Source organism: Epinephelus lanceolatus, chromosome 16, assembly GCF_041903045.1.
Source record: "Epinephelus lanceolatus isolate andai-2023 chromosome 16, ASM4190304v1, whole genome shotgun sequence".
Taxonomy (NCBI): Eukaryota; Metazoa; Chordata; class Actinopteri; order Perciformes; family Serranidae; genus Epinephelus; species Epinephelus lanceolatus.
In genome coordinates, this window is record NC_135749.1 from 22,519,940 (window position 1) to 22,539,230 (window position 19,291).

Here is a 19,291-nt window from a genome sequence, read left to right on the forward strand (position 1 = left end):
TGTGTCTCTTCCTCGCTGTCTGCTCTGGGACTTTTAGAGGTTTTAAACCCAGTAACACACTGAGACAGAAACCTGTCCACCCCAAGGACAAAACACCCAGACATTAGCAGAGTAATGTAGTGTATGCAGTTCAGTGCAGCCAGGAATGCACAGAATCATACAGTGGGGAAACAAAACAACCACTCCACAGGGGCATGGCACAACACAGGAGAGCCAGCTCCTCAGGTCAAGACTCAGCTGTCCACTTACATCTATCTACAGGAGAAGGGACACTCTTGAGGACAGCAATGTGCCCATCTTGGCCAAAGAAAAAAGATGGTTTGAAAGAGGAGTAAAAGAAGCCATCGTTGGTCTATGACACCACTTATCACCCACCTACAATGCAGTCTTGGGATCCCTCCCCAGACGATTTCACGCAACTGTTTTTCCGTATCTGAACTTTGACCATGACATTGCAGTTTTTTTCTTCACCACAACAGTTTACCTTCATTTGTTGTTGTTCAAGACTGGCCACATTTTTTGAGGTTTTGAATTTGGGCACAGACTATATGATCTTGTTGAAACTTGCCTCATGAATCATGATCGGAGCAGACCAACATTTGCAACTTTCATAAAATAATGTTTTTTGTTTCTGTCTGTCAGATCATCAGCGAAGTGTCATTTGGATCTGAATCATCAGCTGCTGCACAGTGTTGAGTATCATTTGTTTTTGCTTTATTGAACTTATTCAAAATCCCAAATGTTGGTTTGAATTTCACTCATACACTAAAAAAGTTCCTTCAAAAGAAAGAAAGGAAACAGCCTGACAAAGCTGTTATAAACAAAGAAAAGCTTTTGATCAGTAAAACAAAGATGCATTCAACAGTCTCACTTATAAATAAAAAGACTACCATTAGTATTAGTTGTGTGATGACAAAATAAAAACGGGAAAATTCATAAGACAATTTCATAACTCAGTCTCATATAAAACATTTTTATCATTTACTTCTGATATCCAACTCACTTTTGGCTGTACATTTTTCATATCTTACTTTTCTGTCTTCATTTTGCTGCATCACATCCAAACACTGGGTGCTGTACACCAACACACTTCCTGCTCACAAACTCACATGATGGAAGCTCAGTGAAATTAATAACACACTGTAAAAAGAGGCCTCATTCAGACCACATCTCTTTTTTTTAATATGCACACACATAAGAGCTTTTTTGTTGTATGTAAACTTTTTCAACTTCCTCTCTTAACTTGCATGTGTATATTGTTGGATTTCTTCATGTATGTATACATTTAATTTAATTTACAAATAAACCCACAACCCACTTCATGTCACTGATTTCTTTGTTAAGAAAGGCAAAAGAAATGATCAAACACTTAAAGTTATAATCCTTGCGATTTTCACTTAACATTTTTTGGGTGGTGGCGGGATCCGCCATCCCTGACTGCCTTCATAAACACAAGGGACTCACGGAAAATGATGCATGTATGTGATCCAATGTGATTTCATCTCACTGATGAACAGTCACAATGTGCTGAGGCAAACTTGACACTTCCTGCTGCTGCTTCAAATTAAAAGCATTCAACTGGAGAATCACACAGTGGCTTTTATTGTGACACAGCCACAGGAAATGCAAAATCTTTGTCACCATGGTTTTTTTTTTAACAGTGGCTAATTATTGATTTAAAAGTAAAAATAGCTGTTAAAGGAGTGTTTGCTGTAGTACAAACAGCAGTTGTTGTTACCATGGCAACCACAGGTGTCGCCAAATCAACCAGGTCTGAAATCTGAAGGATTACAACTTTAAAAGGACACCGAAGGAACAAGACACGGCGTCTGGCTTAGCGTTTTTGTGTCATGATATTAAAAAGTGTTTTGCAGTTGTTGGTCTCTGAGCTCCTCACCGCCTCTTTGGTCGTCACCATTTAACCCCACCAGCGCTGCCTGGGAGGAGCTGTCGTAGGAGGTTCCACATCGAAAATCGCCCCTTGTCCGACCGACGAGCAGACGTAGTACAGGTTGACGCCCAGCATGACCAGTATTGGGAAGAAGGAGAAGCCGAAGCCGAGGCCCCTGATGCTGCTGTCCAGAGAGAGGCAGAGCCAGTAGATCAGCCTGCAGCACAGAAAATAACACAAGTGATTAGAGGCACATAATACGGATTTACTCCATTGTCTCTGTCTGACATTTATTTATAATCAGCTTCATTTGGATAAATAATGACAAAAAGATCTGATCGACACCCACATCAGCCCACACACAGACTCTCCCCTTTCAGCAGGAACATTAGATGACCTCGCTCCTTCACACCTTTCATCAGTTTGTATGTCAAGTGCTCCATGACTCAAAGGATCTACACTGATAAATGAATAGATGCTTTTTTTTACTTGTTCTAATTTTCCCTAAATATGTTTTTGATTCTGCCTGAGAATACTTTTTTAGAGTCTGATTGTTCAAGTCATATACATTATTAACATAAATTTGTATTTAAATGCAATATGACGAATACTGTGTATGAGTCTGTATCCAAGATGATTTTGGGACTAGATTGCCAATGTACATAACTAAATAAAATATTTAAATCTGAAGTACCGTACTGTAATTATGCTGAATTACACTGCACAAGCTGTGTGGAGGTTTGTAAACAGATGTTTTGATATACAGTAGTTTTGCTGTTGTTAACTGCAGACCCCTGTGACTCCATTTCTTAAAAAATATTCTCCGTTTTTGGATTCTTTGTTCACTGTGGAGACAAACGAGAAACAAAGTTTTCTTCATGATATCAAAGCAACAAAGGGCGAGTATTTGCTACACAAATGGTCATTTGGGGGATGAAGTGCTTCTTTAGTATCTCTTCCTGTGTAAATGCAAACTGGAAAAGAAAAGACTTTGTTAACCTCATGAGTAAATAAATGAATTGGGCATGCAGCCTTATGAGTCATCAGGTTCAAAACACATCTTCAGTTTAACGAGTACATGTATAAGCGGAAAAGATGACTGTATTCAAAAGGACTGCTGCAACTGTCCATCTACTCTGTGAAACTTTCATCTGTGGCCATGCATGCAAAGTTATAACAGGAAGTAGGTAGTGCTCCCACACACAAGTGGTGTAGACAGTATGGTTAAACTGAGGATTTGTATTAATCCTTCCTGATCAGCTCACTGTGTGTTGTAAAGATGTGTGTTAGCAGTGTCATGCTGAGAAGGAGAAATGTAATTCTCATTGGAATGAACAACTTAAAGTACAGAAGGCCAATTCTTTTCGCCTCGACTCACACATTCATTTAACTGACAAACCCAGCATGAGCTCTCAGCAGGAAACAACACTGTATCTGTCGCTGATATTCATTTGGCTGTTTCAACCACATCAAAGTTCGCCAACGTTAACAGGAGGATTTCACAAGCTAGACAGTTATTTCAATATTCCGAAGACCCACAGATCATTTCATTCCTGAGCCAAAGTGCAACTAAAACTTATTATAGCACCAAGCAGCGTATCAGTCATTTTAGGGAGGACGTGCTTAAAAGTTAAAAACATTTTGAAATATCCACTGTTGTGTACTTAAAAATTAAAATAGCCATTATCACATAAAAAGCTTTGTTTATTTTCATGAAGATAAAAATATTTACGGTTTGGATCACAAAGGCCTTGTTTTAAATGAGTACTAAAAAAATTCCATCAGCCTCAACTGCACTTTGTGTTTAGTGCTTATTAGCATTAGTTAGCATGCTGACACACTTAACATGGATTATGATTATAGTGGACATTATACCTGCAAAGCATCAGCATCTTATCATTGTTGCTGTGAGAATGTTAGCATGCTAATGCTATCATTTACCTCAAAGTACAACCTCGCAGAGCTGCTGGTTTGACTATAGACAGTCACATTAGTGGCTTTTGAAAAACAGAAATATTTTTTTCAATTATGATATGAATATCTACAGATGCAGCCACTTAGAATTTCCCATTCCTCCGTGATGGGGCCCAGGCAGATCCATGACAGATCCCCGCTGGGATCCTGCTCAGTCCTTGGCTGGCCCTTGGCTGAAATGAGATTGTGTGCGTCTACAGTTAAATCTAGACTTACCCTGTCAGGAAACCAGTGGCTGGGTGACTGGCAGCCAGCTGGCAGCCGAAAGGCTTTCAGCTGGACGGGAAATTCTAGGTGGATCTGTATATTCCAGCTCCGTCTGTATATTTTCCCTCGTAAAGGAACTTTGACTCATCGGTTTTGTGGTGTTGTATAACTATTAAAAATACTACCATGATTGTTTTTTGTCCTTCTAGATTTCCTCGAGCCATGGGAACTTTCAAATATTTGTTTGTGTCACCTCTTTATTTATACCTGCCATTTGTACTAGTGTCTTATGGCCTTTGCTGCTGCCATACATATTTACTGTCTGATTTTTTATTTATTTATTGTTTTCATTTAACCTGACAAAGTCTGGTAAGTTGTTGCCTCTGCAAGTGAACATCTCTTTGACACTAGACTAGTTGCACCTGTCAACGGAAGGAAAAATCAATTTGTAGAAATAACCATAAACTGTATTATTAAAGTATAATCCTGCAAACATGTAATAACCAAACCAACACTTAGAATCATCTGTCCATTCACAGATGGATCTTTAACATTAAAAGGTTAACAGCAAGCACACATACCTGCCAAAAACAAAAATGATAGTGAGAAGTGGCACCAGTTTGACCAGGTCCTGGCTGATGTATGTTGCCATGACAGCCAGCTGTAGGAAGTAGAAGAGGAAGAGGGCCAGCGATTCGTTGATGTAATGCCAGTGCACCGCCACCTCTCTGTTCACCAGCTTAGTCTGGTAGAGGGGCTTCAGGGAGCTGTAGCGCAGCCGGGCCACGCCCTGCACCACCACACCTGCAGAAGGACAGTGTGAGTGTCAGTATTACCTGGTTTTATTCTGTTGAAGTTTTACAGTGTTCATTTTAGATTATATTAGGTGTTTTAATGTATGAATAACTAAAACATGAGGTCTTACCAAGCAAGATGGGGATGATGGCGAAAAAGGAGCAGCGCAGAGTGTACACCACCCTGAGGGGGGTGCTCTGCAGCAGTGGTGAGTCAAAGGGAAGGAGGGCGTAACCTCCCCACACCAGGAGAGGGAAGAGGATCCCTGCAGCCGCTGTCGCCAGAGCCAGCCTCAGTTTTTCACTACACAGACGCTCACACAAGTCTAAAGATGGAGAATGAATCATTTAATACAATGTGCCTCATTTCTGTCTGTATTGGGACAGCACTGTGACAGCGAGACAAAGAGAATGAGACGGAAATCATAGCATGATTCATCTCAAGACATGTAATTATGTCTGATTGAGGAGAAAAGACATCATAACGCAGTGACACACTTACTTACTGAGTGAAAATGTGCTTCAGAAAAACACTTTAAACTGCCTGGATTAAAACAAACACAGCAATCTGATATGTGACCAGCTAATCAAATTATAATTATTCATTTAAAACCCTCCCTTCTAAGAATATACTTAAAATCTTATCTGTGCCTGGCTGCAGGGACTAAATTATTTAAAATCCACAGCACAGCGGGCTCTGATATTCCTCACATTTGGAGACAAGAAGATTATGTTCCCTTCTTCTTCTCAAAAAGAACAAAACAAGATTTAGAATTACAATGACGGAGTGGCTTTTGAGCATCTGTTTTAATGATAATCTTACTTAATCTGGCCTTAATTTGATTTGATATCCGTTGAAAGAGGATATTTGGCCAGGAAATCACTAAACAGTTAGTAAAGAAGGATTAGGGGGTTTAAGAAATCTGATGCTTGGGTGGTCTGGAGGGTTTAAGGCACTAATCACGAGCTGCAACACCTCTGGTTTGAGATGAAACAGACACCTTTGTCATTCCTTTATCTCTCCCTTCATCTCTACTGTCTCACCAATAAAATGCCCATAAACGACTTGAAACAGCAGACATTTCCACTTGTCATAGTAGAAAACGCACAGGTGTTACCACCGCGTCCATTATAATCAACTGAAGCTGCTACACTGACCACAGACGCCAAGCTTGCCAATGCAGGGACCGTGCTGCTTGATGTTAATTTTAAGTGGCTGGTCTATTTATTTTTCTTGGCGTGGCTCAAACAGGTAAAAACACAGAGCAAACATAGAACTGTGTAATAATGATTACAATCTGTTTAAAGATGAAGCAGCAGATTAACCTTGTGTGTGTTTTTACATTTCACATTAACATAAATCGATGCACCCTGTCGTTGTTAAAACAATCCAGTTAATTAATTCAGCCCCACTTAATGAAGCCAACACTTCCAAACCCTGCATAATCAGCTGCATTATCACTTGGCGAAACTCAATTCACACACAGTGAAGCTGGCAGTAATCACACGCTACAGAGATGGAGTCTAAAAAAAAGAAACGTGACATGTCCCTACCCCATGTTTTTCAGCTGTTAGACTTAGGTGAGGTAGTTTCTTTCTACCCAACTTCACCTGCCAACCGTATCACTGTGCAGAAAGATGAGTGCATTTACAGCTAGCACACCTAGCACCACTGAGCTAGTTTCACTTCAGCCGAGGAGGACGGTTTTTATGTTTAAATCTCACACTGTCACAACCACGATTTTCTCGTCCATGAGTAGATGCACGCTTCCTTCTGAGCGGTGATACGGTTGGCAGGTGTAGTTCAGTGGAAAGAAAATAGTTCCTACATGAAACTGCTCACAACAAGCTCTGCGGATTATCATGAATAACTGTGTCATGATTTCTGGAAAGAGACATTGCTGCTGAGTTTTTCAAATATTTTTTTGGGGCGCTTCAAGCCGAGTGCCATCTAGTTCCATGATATTCAAGTGAAGGCAGACATCTCTACGGACGATATCTCCAACATTCTGCAACTCACAACAAAGCAATCTAAAAAAATACCAGTACAGGTAAAATGAAAAATATGTATTTTTAATTTTTGAGGTGCTGTCTCTTTAATAATTCATTTTTAATCCCTATTTCTACACTTTGATGTTATATTAGATTGCTGTTAATTTCATTGGTTAAATTAAACGTGTTTTTTTCCCTGTTGGACAATGTGCAGATGAAGTGTACATCAGTCTCTGATTGGCTGTTCCTGCTCAAGTTAACATATGCTCAATGCTGTGACGACTCTTTAAAGGTCTAGTTTGTACGATTTAGGGACATCTATTGGCAAAAATTGAATATTCATTACTATGTTTTCATTAGTTTACAATCACCTGAAAATAAGAATTGTGCTTTCGTTACCTAAGAATGAACCGTTTATATTTACATACCCAGCAGGTCCTCGTCCACGGTGTCTGCCATGTTGTTTTAAAGCAACTCAGAAGGGACAAATCAAACACTGGCTCTAGATAGGGCCATTCGCAATTTTGTGTTGGCTGCCGTAGTTCCTCCTACACGCTTGTTCTAGTTCAGCAACCACATCACTAGATGCCACTAAATCCTGTGCACTAGACTTATTTGACGAATAACTTTTTACTCCTATGTTTGTTTTTTATGTAATTCTTGATAAACATGGGTCCAGAGATGCAGTAAAGTCTAGTTTGTGTATATATACTCACAGTACTTGTCGTCCTGTTCTGTCCATTCTGGATAAAACTGTGCTGCTGAGTCAGGCTCCATCTGTGGCTCCTTCTCGATGTCCTTGTCTATGTATAGCTTGCTCTCCTCAGGAAACTCTTTGCTGGACGGACGCACAATCATGACATGTGGAGTGAAACCCAGAGCAGCTTTCTCTGAGATCCAATTCGTCTCTCCTTCGTCATCGTCCTCCTCCTCCTCCTCTTCATCGTCTGCCAGTGAGCCGTCTCCTTTATCATCCCGCTGCACCTCCATCTCATCGTCCCTCCACTTCTCGCCCTCAGGCATACTCTCCCTCCACTTGCTCTTTCTGTTGCTCTCTGCCTGGCTCCGCTCCTCTGACAGGTCCTGGCTTCCTCCGCTGATCCCCGTGTCCCTCTCTTCAGGCTCCGAAACTCCTTTATCTGACCAGACTCCCCCATCGTTGTCTGTCTGAGGCCTCTTGTCTTTGTCCCCAGGCCATGGCAGAGTGCTCGGCTCCAGATGTGCAGAGCTGGTCACTTCTTCTTCTTCTTCTTCTTCCTCCTCCTCCTCCCTCGAGTCCTCTCCTTCTTCCTCATCTGTAACCTCACTTCCTTTATCTATGCTGTTGCTTTCTTCTGGCTTTTTACTTCCTCCTGTTTGTGGCTCTGTAGGTGAAAGTGTCACCTCTTCAGGTAAATCTGTGACTAAACCACCTGGTCCAGACATTTTTAAATTCAGTTTTCTCTCTTTTCAGTCAATACCCGTTGCAATATCAAGAGTCTGGCTTTTAGCAAAGCTTCTTCTAGTTGCTGAAAGTCATTTTTGGTCACCTTTGTTGACTTCTGTGCAAGAGGAGAAAAAGTTACAACCATGTTTGAAACAATGTCCTGCTCCACCTTCAGCTTCAAAAAAAAGAAAGAAATCAAAGTTCACTGTTTATCATGGGTGTGTTGCCCTATATGGCTTGCCCTGCCCCTGCACAGGCCAACACTGTGTGTACATGTTTCTGTAGCTGTCAGACAAATCCAGTGAGAGTGAATCAGAAGCGTTGTTGATATATCAGCACTGAATATGTCCAATTATGTGAAGGACATGACAGAAATACATCTTTTTACTACTGTTAAAATAAAGCCCAAATCATACTTTAAGTTCACTCCAAAATCAAAAATGCATACTTTTCCTCTTACCTGTAGTGCTATTTAGCAGTCTAGATTGTTTTGGTGTGAGTTGCAGAGTGTCTGAGATATTGGCCGTAGAGATGCCTGCCTTCTCTCGACTATAATGTAACTAGATGGCACTTGGCTTGTGGTGCTCAAAGCGCTAAAAACATACATTTGAAAAACTCAACAGCAATGTCTCTTTACAGATATCATGACTCTGTTACTCACGATAATCCACAGACCTTGTTGTGTGCAGTTTAATGTCGGAACTATTTTCTCTCCACCAAACTACACCCGCCAATCGTATCATCATGCAGAAGGAAGCGTGCATCTACTGCTAGCTCACCTGGCACTAGTAGGCTACTTCATATCATGTGAGATGAAATTGTACTGAGCGTGTCTGGGACTGCGAAACAGTAAAATGTCAGTGGCGTAGGATGTAATCGACAATCTGTAATCTTAAAATGCAAAATCTAGAAACATTAAAAACACAATCCAAAAATTCACTGTCATCTGAGACTTAAATTACGTGCAGGTATCATGGAGCTATGCGCCTATGTGACATTAGCATAGAGTACTTTTTCTTATTTAGTTGGATGATGATGAATGTGTCACATAAAACACCTTAAAGTGATGCCAGACTGTTTCTGCTTCTGAAGTAAAGACTGGAAAAGTAGTTAATGACTGATGAGGTCGATATGACCGAAATGTGGCATTTTTAATAACGGGAGCCAGTTAACAGTGTGTGGATTATTTTACTAATAAAATATAATCTGTTATATCCTCGTTCTGATCACATAGGTGTCTCATGTTATTTTGAGCTGCAGTGATGGAGTCAGAGTGTAAAAGAAGCGGCACCATCACTGTGGACTAAAATAAACTTAATCATTTCAAATCCCGCTAAAATCACGTGGTTAATGTTGTAAACGATCTCTCCGTTTGTTAGAAGCTCTGTTTTAAACCAGTGGAAAAAGAGCTCTAGAAGAACTCTTTTTACCTGTCACTCTGGACTTTCGCTCATGGGTACTTTTTCTTTAGTGATCTGACTGGTCAGTGGTTGGGGTGTTGACAGGCTGTGATCCAATACTCCACTTCAGCATACGTTGCCATGGTGATTTATCACAGTAAAAAGTGGACCAGCTTCATAGTACTGAAAACCCAGATTTTACCCCAAAGTTACCTTGCTACCTTGATGTAGCAATTTTATTGATGTAGCAATTTCATTTTATCTTTTATTTATCTATTATTATCTATAATTTTTATATTTTATTTTTTCTCTTTAATCTTATTCTATTTAATGTCCTTTGGTTTTGTCTTGTGCTGCTGTGATACTTGAATGTCCCCCCTGGGGAATCAATAAAGTATATCTTACCTTAACTTCAAATCCTGCTTAGTAGTACAGGCCTCTGGTCATGATTTCCAGACAGGGACACTGTTGTTTGGTCTTTCAAAAGTATTTTCATGGTACTTTCATGGTACGAGCAAAATGCCATCTAGTTCCATTACATTAGAGAGAAGGCACACATCTCTGCGGCTGATATCTCCAACACTCAGCAACTCACACCAAAACACTAAATTGATAAATAGCACCACAGGTAAGAGGAAAAATATGTTTTTTTTTAAATGTCCCTTTACAACCGAAAATAACATCCACGTTATAGCTGCAACTAACTTTGTCAATTAACCAGTTAATTATTTGGTGTTTGTAACATCTTCGATCTACTTGTACTGTCAAGTTTAAAACTCAAAGTCATTCAGTTTACTAACACAGAAGACAAACTAATTTTGGTATTTTGCTTGAGAAATAACTTAAAGGAATAACTGATTATTGATCACTTTCATTCTAATTTAGGGGAATTCGCCTTGGACCCTGCACTGCAATTCAATTCAATTCATACAATAAACACAAATTAAAGACATAAGATTAGCCTATATTCTTTAAAAAAAGGGGGGGAAAGTTACACAAAGTACATACAGTACGAGCGTTAAAAACAAATGCCTATTGCACAAACCCCTGGGCCAGATGATGCACCTTTAAATTTAAAATACCAACATTAACATCTCCCCAAAACTGACACCCCAAACTGTAATGTTAACAATTTGTAAAACATGCAGCCTCTTAAAGATTTGCAGAGAAAGTATTTTACAATTCAGGATTGACAACAGCGTGATACTTGTTAACTAAATCCATGCTTCCACCAGACAAGATCCAAAATAAATATATTTGAAATTCACTTGTACTTGACTTATCTGTGCCATGTAAGGTTATTCTACCTGGCCAATTATTAACAGGAAACACTGAATCATTTCAGACATAGCGCCGGATGCAAGTTATTTAAACATGGCTGCATTCCTGCTCTCTGAAACAATGTGGACTTTGCCACAGTCTGACTACAAACAGCAGGCTGTGACACCAGCAGCTGAAATATCCTTAATGTTAAGTTAATGTGTTGTGACTGTGAGATGAAGGTAGAAAAACATGGCTGGGGTTGTAATAAAATCAAAGATAAGTAAGATATATTTTAAGCTTTAAAAACAGGCTCTGTCAAGTCTAATCAGTGTTTTGAGTCTGGTTTCAGGAGGCATTTGTTAATGTTTAAAAACATGAGTACAGCCTACTCTATTTCCCTGTGAATATCAGATTATGTACTGTATTTCCCTCTCACTGTCAACTTAACTTACTTTACTGTTATGGTCCTCCTTTTTCAGTTTTAACCAGGCCTAAATTTGTGCCACACAGTACAATTCAAACACTGAAACTTTTCTGTGAGAGCAACACTTTGAGCCTGAGCTGTCAACAGCCTACTTTAGTTTTCCACTTTTAAAACAGCCCTGTTTATCAGCTGTGTGGTAGAGTCTGCTGTAAAGTGTTACAAAGGTTTCTCCCTCCTGTACACACACCGAGGTGCAGCTCATGAGGCCTGACACCGACCAGGGAGGAATGTAGTTTCAGGCTGAAGCTAAAACTTGTTCAGCAACTCTGTCTTCAGGACCCAGTCTTATGATACTGTGACACAGATAAAATAAACTGAACGTTAATGGTGGACGTACCTGTTGTTACTCCGGTCCCATCACCGAAACAGTCCGTACCTTTGTGTGAAAGTAGCGCGCTGACTGTTTTAATTTGTTCCTCACAGGTGGAGTGAAAAGTTACCTGGCAGGTGTTTCCAGGTGCCTAATCCACAGAGAGCAGGAAACGGTAAAGAGGTGTCACTCTGATGCTATTTCCACCCACTGAAAACGTCACCAAACGTCGTTTGACGTCTCGTTGTAGTCCTTTTGTCCCAACGGTCACTTCCGTCTGAAGTTCTATATAGAGCCAGTGTATGGTTTTCTCATTCTGGGGCTGGCTGACTCCTCTGAAGAGGATGTCTGCTTCCTACGTAGGCTAGATATGAATGGCTCATTCCAAGGTGACAGAAATCAGATTGTTGGTTACACTGATAAAAAAAAAAAAAAATAATAATAATACATCCCCCTAAAATGTACATGCTGGACCTTTAATAGCATGTGCTTTTGATTTAATAATTTTTGCTCTTAATTTAACAAGTCATGTCCTTAATTAGTAATTTGTGGTTGTAATTTAATAGTTTGTGCTCCCTAAAAATTAGTGATGTCAAATAAGAAATTTGTGGTTTACATGTAATTCATGCTCTTGATCTAATCATTCGAGCTGTCGATGGAGGAACATGCGCTCTCTTTTTAATACTGTCTGCCTATTTAATTCATTTATTTGATCTCCATTTAATAATTAACCCCCTCAAATTAGCAATTTGTGCTCTCAAGTATCCGAGCACTTCACAGGCTCCAAACTCTGTCTTTCTTTGTAGGATTTCTTTTTTTTTTTTATGCCTGAGTTATTGACTCAGGATCCATTTACTGTCTCCACAGCTGACTGATACAACAAAACAGCTCTAATTGTTTTTTAATGAGAAAAATGAAATGTTATATATCTATAGAGCTTATCTTAATTAACAGATTTGTTCAGGTAAGTTAAAAAAAAAGAGGGGAAAAAAATATATAGTCCACACTTTCTGCATGCCAACAGGCACTTCCTCTTTGTGTCTTAGCCTTTATCTTGTTGATGTTTAATTATAAAGTAGGAACCTTGATACTTAGAGTACATTATACCGTCTGCAGTTGTGAGTGCATCTTAGTAAAAACACTGGTCATTGTGATAACAAATAATGTTAATGCTCCCAGCACAGTATTTGTTAGCAAAACAGCAGATCAAGTTGTACAGGTTTTCCAGATCAGAGTGATTCATCAGTCAAAACACACACACACACACCTTTCTTTTAGCCTGACTCAACATAGCATCAGTCAGGTTATCAAACAGGGCCAGTGAGGGCGGAGCTGATTCTCACAGTCACTACAATAAACAGAGAAATACTACTGCCTATGTGTTCGCCTACATCATTAGGTTATGTAAACTGCCTGGAGATGGATAATTGAATATAAAGAAATTAACAGGACATAAAGGGACCTTGAGTCTGATCCAAACGTCACACCACATAGTGGAAATTAAAACAGCAAGATCAACATTTTATTTCAAGAGCAAAATCTCACAAATTATTGACTTTTTCTTCAAAACACACAAAATCCAAATATGTCCACTTAAAATGATTTGACGTCACAATGCCGGATTGAATTTTGATGTTGATAACTTGACACACCGAAGCACAATTTGGCATTTAGAAACTTCAATTGTTTGACCAGAACCCTTAAGATGTTAATATAAGTAATAATGATGTCACACAATTTCAACACTAGGTGCTTAAAAAAAAAAAAAAACAAAAAAAAAAAACAAGCACAAAAACAGTAAATGAATGTTTGTGAAATCAGATCACTTGAATTTAAGCTCATGACAGTCCCAAGTTAAAGAAAACAAAAAAGAAAGGGATTCACAGCTACATGTCGACATTAAGAAAATTGAGTAAAATAACTATAGCAATAGTTTAAACTAAAAAGTAAATGTTATAAGCGGAGGAGGAAATCTTCGCGACTGTGAGTGGTGGGAGGGTGTTTGATGCTGAGCTTTTCCTGCTGTCAAGGAATGCGTTAAAAGCAGAACAGCTCATTCAATGAAGTAACGGTAACTGATGGTACATTCAACGCTTTGGCAATTAATAAAAAAAAAATAAAAAAAAATAAAGACACAATAAAATAGTGAAATGGCAATGAGAAACTTATGACATCATTTAGACGTGTTTTATCTCGCAAGCACTCAAGCGTTTCTCGCAGATTCTTCATAGAGAGCCGAAGTGAAACCGCAACATCCGGGTTTTGGAAAAACAGAAATGACGTAAAATCTGGTCTCACTCCACAGGACTACGTGTGGTTCTTATATTGTTGTTTATTCTGCATTTCTGTATTAAGCAGACTTTAACAATTTGATACCAATGAACAAACAAAAAAATTCAAGTTGTAATTCTGTGTGCTTGAGTTAAGTTATCTCGGCAGTTATAAAATAACAAAGTTAATTATCATTAAAAACAGCCAGTTTTTCCACCCTGCTTTCAAACTTGCAGCAAACTGCACGATACATTGTTGCAGTTTTGCCCTTGCCGTTTAAAAATTATTACAGTATTTGAATTTACAAGTCAAAAAACGTACACGTCACTACTGGGCAGACTCTGGTTTCAAATAATTTCACCACTGCAAGATGGCAGCTGCGGTATCCAGGACATTTTGATTTCACTTTTGTACGATGGGAGGAAGTGGAGATGCATCATCCATTTTTAAAAACAGTCTATGGTTGAGCCCTGGTTTAGCCCAGTACTAAATACAAGTTAACACACATCAATTATAATTATTTACTCATTCAAATCCCCCTCCGCTATTCCTGTAAAAATATACTGACGACACATTTAGCCACCAGCTAACCCCACCCATCATACAATTCCACACTTGACAGTTAGCTTGTGTGTCTCGGCTAGCAGCACAATCTCATAATAGATGCGAATTGGGAAAAACTTTTACATTTTCAAAAAATGGGATAGAGCCTAGCACTGCTGTGTATTCAGTTTGTCCTAAACCCAGGAACATTTAATTTTTCTCAGAGACAGATGAAAGAATGAGAGATTGTGTTGATTTACAGAGGCTAGTGGAGCAGAGGCTAGCCCAGATGTGTCGTCAAGACTTCGGCTCTCTATAATTGTACTTTTTTTGTCTTTATTTTGTTTTCCCGTCTCTTCTACATTTGTTTGGGCTTTTTTTTTCTCCTCTTCCAAGTCATTCCCCAGCAACTGTTTTACAGTTACAGTTAAACTGACAAACACTACATCTAAAAGCTAAATGAAAACTAGAACAATCAGTCTATAATAATAAACTCTACATGCTAGTTCTAGTAAAAGATTGTTAGTACTACTGCTTACTCAGATGACAGAAATAAAGTACTTTATATAAAAAAAAACAAAAAAACAAAACAAAAAAACAAAAACAAAAACACAATAAGATGGACAAGTTAGTCAGGGAAACAGAAGAGCTGCTGATATCTATCCTACCTGACTGACAAAATGTTAAAAACCGCTTTTAGATTGTTTTCTATGACTTAAACAGCAACTACTACAGCAACTTTTTGGTCAGACCGGGATGGTTCATCAAGCCTGGTTACTAACTTCAAAGCTTGCATCCTGATCGATGGACGTCTCTGTATCTTGCTCGACCTCCTCCTCTTCTTCTTCTTCTTCTTGCTGGACTTCTTCCTCTACTTGTTCAACCTCCTCTTCTACCAGCTCTCCGTCATGCTCCATCTCCTCTTCTACCACCTCTCCTGCTTGTTCCACCGCAACAGGAGACGACTCATCCGTTGCTTTTGAATGGTTGAGTGAGCTGTCCAGCTGTGTTTCACTTCTGACTTTACTTTTCTTGGCTGAACCCTTAGGGCGGCCCCTTTTCCTTGGGGTGCCAGCATCACTTTTTTGAGCACTTGGGGGACGGCCCCTTTTCCTTGGGGATCCGACATTGGGGGTGCGTTGTGTGGACGTAGAGGCAGACAGACCCTTGCGTAAGTGAGCGCCTTTCTTGGACTCTGACTTGCGAGGCCGACCACGGCTTCTGCGAGGGGCTGTGGGAGTGCCCTCTGGAGTATCAGTGCGTGGATATTTCCTTGGCCTTCCCAGTGGCTTCCATACTTTGGGCTTTTTCAGCTCCTCGGGTGACGGTAGAGGGTACTTTCTTGGCCTTCCCCTTTTGGCTGGTTGTAGTCTTGGTCGACCACGCTTCCCTTTCCCGGGCTTGCTTCTTGGAGTTCGGCCTACCTTAACGTGCAGCTTGTATGCAGGGGGTTTTTTGTTTGGGGAGCCTTTAGGCCGTCCTCTTCCCCTCTTAACTGACTGAGAGCCATCTGTGACCATGTCTTTCTGTTGTACATTTTTTCTTGGCCTTCCTCTCCCTCTACCAGACTTTGCCAAGATGCCATTGGGTGTATCTTGTGAGTTATTCACCTGCAACTTTCTTGGCTGACTTCTCCTCTTCATAACGGGGGTACCATTTGCCTCGTCCCCCTCACTGCCCCCCTCCGTCTCCAGCCTAGGTTTCTTATCAAGGGAGCGTCTTTGTTTCTGAGGTGTTACAGAACTGCCTTCATTCTGTTCACCTGTTAGACTTTCTGCCTTGCGCTTCGTAGATCCTTTTGGACGACCCCTTTTCCCTTTTGGTGCATCAGAGCCACCATTTGGTAAGCCTTCAGCATTCTCTGAAGTGCTTGTGCTGAGAGACTTTTTTGGCCTGCCTCTCTTCTTAGGAACATGGTCTGTTGTCGGGCCGTCTTCATTACCGGCCTCTTTAATTTGCACATCTTGGTCAACTTCTACTCCTTGCTGCTCTATGTTTTTTTTTAGTTTAGGACGTCCTCTTCTCCTCGGGGTCTGTGGGGGCCCACCGTTGGAAATTTCGGAACCCGGCTCTTCTTGGTTAACGTCTGTAACACAAACCTTCAGCTTCTTTGAGCCTTGCGGCCTCCCCCTTCCTCTTTTAACTGGACTGTTGTTGGGTTCTTCTACAGCAGGCTCTCCCTCATTGCTCGCCACATCTCCTTGTTCTGTCTCAGCCTTACTTATCTCTTCTTCCATACTGCTGCCGTCAGCTCAGACCGCCTCTGTAAGGTTTGCACCTGTAAATTAGACATTGAAAAACACAATTAATATTTAATAACTTATTCTGTGCATTAAACTTTTCAGTTCTGATTATATAACTGGGGATAAGCATGATTGAACAGGACTTAAGTATTGCACAATAGTAAAGTTATGCAATGTTACAATGAGAAATGTTTCTATTTAAGGTCCATGAGTTCATAAGATGATTAAGTGATTAAATCAATGAAACATTTGATGTTTCCAGGTTCTGAAATGTAAGCTTTTGATGCTTTTTTTGGTCTTACATTAGAGTAAATTGAATATTTTGTAGGTTTGGGACTTCTGGTAAATTTCATGATGTCACCTTGTGCTCTTCAATGTTGTGAAGGGCATTTTTTCCAGTTTTGTAATGGTCAATAGATGAAAGGGATTACTCATATTGCAAGGTTTTTGCTCTTTAATTTTAAAAAAAAAAAAAAAAAAACCCCTACAGCTTGACCCCATGTTTTAACTAACAGGCCAATTTATGTAATAACCAGAAAGTCTTGCAATATGACCCAGCAAATATTCTTATGCTACAATTTCTGGCAATCCAAGATAAACTGATATATCCAAATAACAATATGTCTCAAAAAATATCATAATGTTAAAGAGCCTTGGTAACACAACAAAAATGTCTTACTGAAATTTTAAACAGTAAAAATTAATTCTGTGTTTGAGATGCAATTTGCTCTTCTTGAACTTTACAACAGAATAAAGGGTAATTTAGGCTATTTAAAATAATATAAAATTGAACGCCAGCCTTTACAAAATAAAATAACAATAAAAACATTTCAAAATCTGTGTCTTTATCTTATGTGCTTAATCACTTGCAGTTAAGTACTTGTGTGTCACTATGGTTATTTATTACTAATACCAATCTTAATTACATATTAATTTTAAATCTGCACGTTACCTGAATTTAATGTTTGAACCTGTCAGACGCTTTACTGATCCACTTGAAACAGATTAAAAACATTTTCCATTGAAGAAAAGTTATTAGTAGTGAAAAATAAATTTTGGCTGCAAAATATTATTATTACACTGCTGCTAAAAAGGCGGAGTGAACAAAAACAGGCCACATAAACACTTAAGTCTGCAGACTAAAATAGCACACCCATGTGCATATTTTTAAATATTATTTAGAAAGCAGTTACTAAATTTTACATTATTCTGTTGTTATAAAACAGTTAGATTTTGTACGGCCATGTCTACTTCCTGGATTGCAATCCTACAACGGCGGGAACATGTACTCCTCGTCAAGTGAAATGGCGGCTAACAATAACATGCAAATGATAATCGTTTGGTGTTCTTTGGCTGCATATTTAAGGTCCGAAACATTTGCAAATTATTTTAAAAAATAGTAAAAGCACAATGCATGAACAACTGTGACTAAATTACGATCAGTTTGGTGAAATTTAAGGCCTTGAACAACCGCGACGACTATGGACCAGATTGTATTCCAGGTAATAGTCAGCCTCAAAATCGACGGTGATGGAAAGAGTGGCGCGAGGCGTGGAGCAGAAAAATACTGCATCAAACAGAGTGCATATCTCACCTTTAAGAAATCCTCTGTGAGAATTTGTCTTATTTTTTCACAAATTGTTGGATCATCAGAGAGCCCGTCTAGTGAAAGTCTGCGTTTATTGTTGCTGTGATGGCTGTTTAAATTTGCGATCACTTCCGGCCGTCCGTGACGTTTAGGAGGCTCTGAAGGAAACGGCAGCGCGGACTTTAGTTCCGCCTGAGGATTCCCTCTGGGCTCGTACTGTAATTTATTTATTAACTATTATTAGTTATCTATTTGGTGCAAAAGGGGGAGACGTGTCAGATATTTTTTCGAGCACTGGACTCACGTTTTTCGGTTATTATTATTTACACAAATGTAAATGTTTTTTTTTTCCCCTAATTATTTTACCAATTTTTGAAGAAAACAAACTGTAAAAAAAAAAGTAATTACCAAAATTAATATTCATATTCAAACTTCTGACCTTTCTTGGACACATCTTCTGCGAGGAATGCTGAATAAAAGTCTGAGTTTAAAAAAGTGATACTTCATTAATATCACTTCATTCTACATCTCATTTAAAATTTGGCCAATATGGAAATGACGTCTTCAACAAATTTCAAACATCACAGGCTAATATTTAAAAAATAATCTAACTACTTATGATGGAGGGCTGGTCATGCATTTTTTGCCAGTCACTCAGGGAGGCTCAAGCTTCTGGGAACGTGAAAAAAAATAAAACAAAACCTAGTCACACCCCAGCCCTCCTCCTCTGATAAGTAAAAAACAGTCCCTAATGTCTCTATACTACACATCTGGTCTTGGGCTGCTGCTGAGAAATTCAATTCACCTGTGTATGATCAATAAAGTTTGCCTTATCCATAAACATAGAAAAGCACTACTTGTGTTAAAAGACAGTCGAGCAAATGTGCAGTCCTTACATGGTAATC

At 39.3% G+C, this 19,291-nt stretch overlaps 2 protein-coding genes across 3 annotated transcripts; both read right to left on the minus strand.

Annotated features, from left to right (window-relative positions):
* Positions 1 to 692: 692 nt before the first annotated feature.
* tmem79a (transmembrane protein 79a) lies at positions 693 to 11,910 on the minus strand. Of its 2 annotated transcripts, none has more exons than XM_033637022.2 (5): positions 11,769 to 11,910; positions 7,575 to 8,399; positions 4,998 to 5,192; positions 4,654 to 4,876; positions 693 to 2,108 (listed from the first exon to the last, which is right to left on the minus strand). In XM_033637022.2, the coding sequence occupies exons 2-5, from the start codon at positions 8,281 to 8,283 to the stop codon at positions 1,919 to 1,921; spliced, it is 1,317 nt and encodes a 438-aa protein (XP_033492913.1). In that variant the 5' UTR covers positions 8,284 to 8,399; positions 11,769 to 11,910; the 3' UTR covers positions 693 to 1,918. The 2 variants fall into 2 exon arrangements, with proteins under 2 accessions (XP_033492913.1, XP_033492914.1); XM_033637023.2 differs by having other exon boundaries at positions 7,575 to 8,396; positions 11,769 to 11,905.
* A 3,014-nt stretch (positions 11,911 to 14,924) lies between these two features.
* LOC117263535 (uncharacterized) lies at positions 14,925 to 18,530 on the minus strand. Its single transcript, XM_033637021.2, has 2 exons — positions 18,393 to 18,530; positions 14,925 to 16,833 (listed from the first exon to the last, which is right to left on the minus strand). Exon 2 carries the CDS (start codon positions 16,790 to 16,792, stop codon positions 15,320 to 15,322), a length of 1,473 nt encoding a protein of 490 aa, XP_033492912.1. The 5' UTR covers positions 16,793 to 16,833; positions 18,393 to 18,530; the 3' UTR covers positions 14,925 to 15,319.
* Positions 18,531 to 19,291: the final 761 nt, after the last annotated feature.

What these genes read in the sequence shown, in the direction of transcription:
- tmem79a (XM_033637022.2), bottom strand. Translation starts at nt 8,283, where the DNA reads ATGTCTGGACCAGGTGGTTTAGTCACAGATTTACCTGAAGAGGTGACA. An exon ending in AGAACAGGACGACAAGTACT is followed by an intron (nt 5,193 to 7,574) that starts GTGAGTATATAT and finishes CTCCATCTTTAG; the next exon opens with ACTTGTGTGAGCGTCTGTGT. An exon ending in ATCATTTTTGTTTTTGGCAG is followed by an intron (nt 2,109 to 4,653) that starts GTATGTGTGCTT and finishes TCTGTGCTGCAG; the next exon opens with GCTGATCTACTGGCTCTGCC.
- LOC117263535 (XM_033637021.2), bottom strand. Translation starts at nt 16,792, where the DNA reads ATGGAAGAAGAGATAAGTAAGGCTGAGACAGAACAAGGAGATGTGGCG.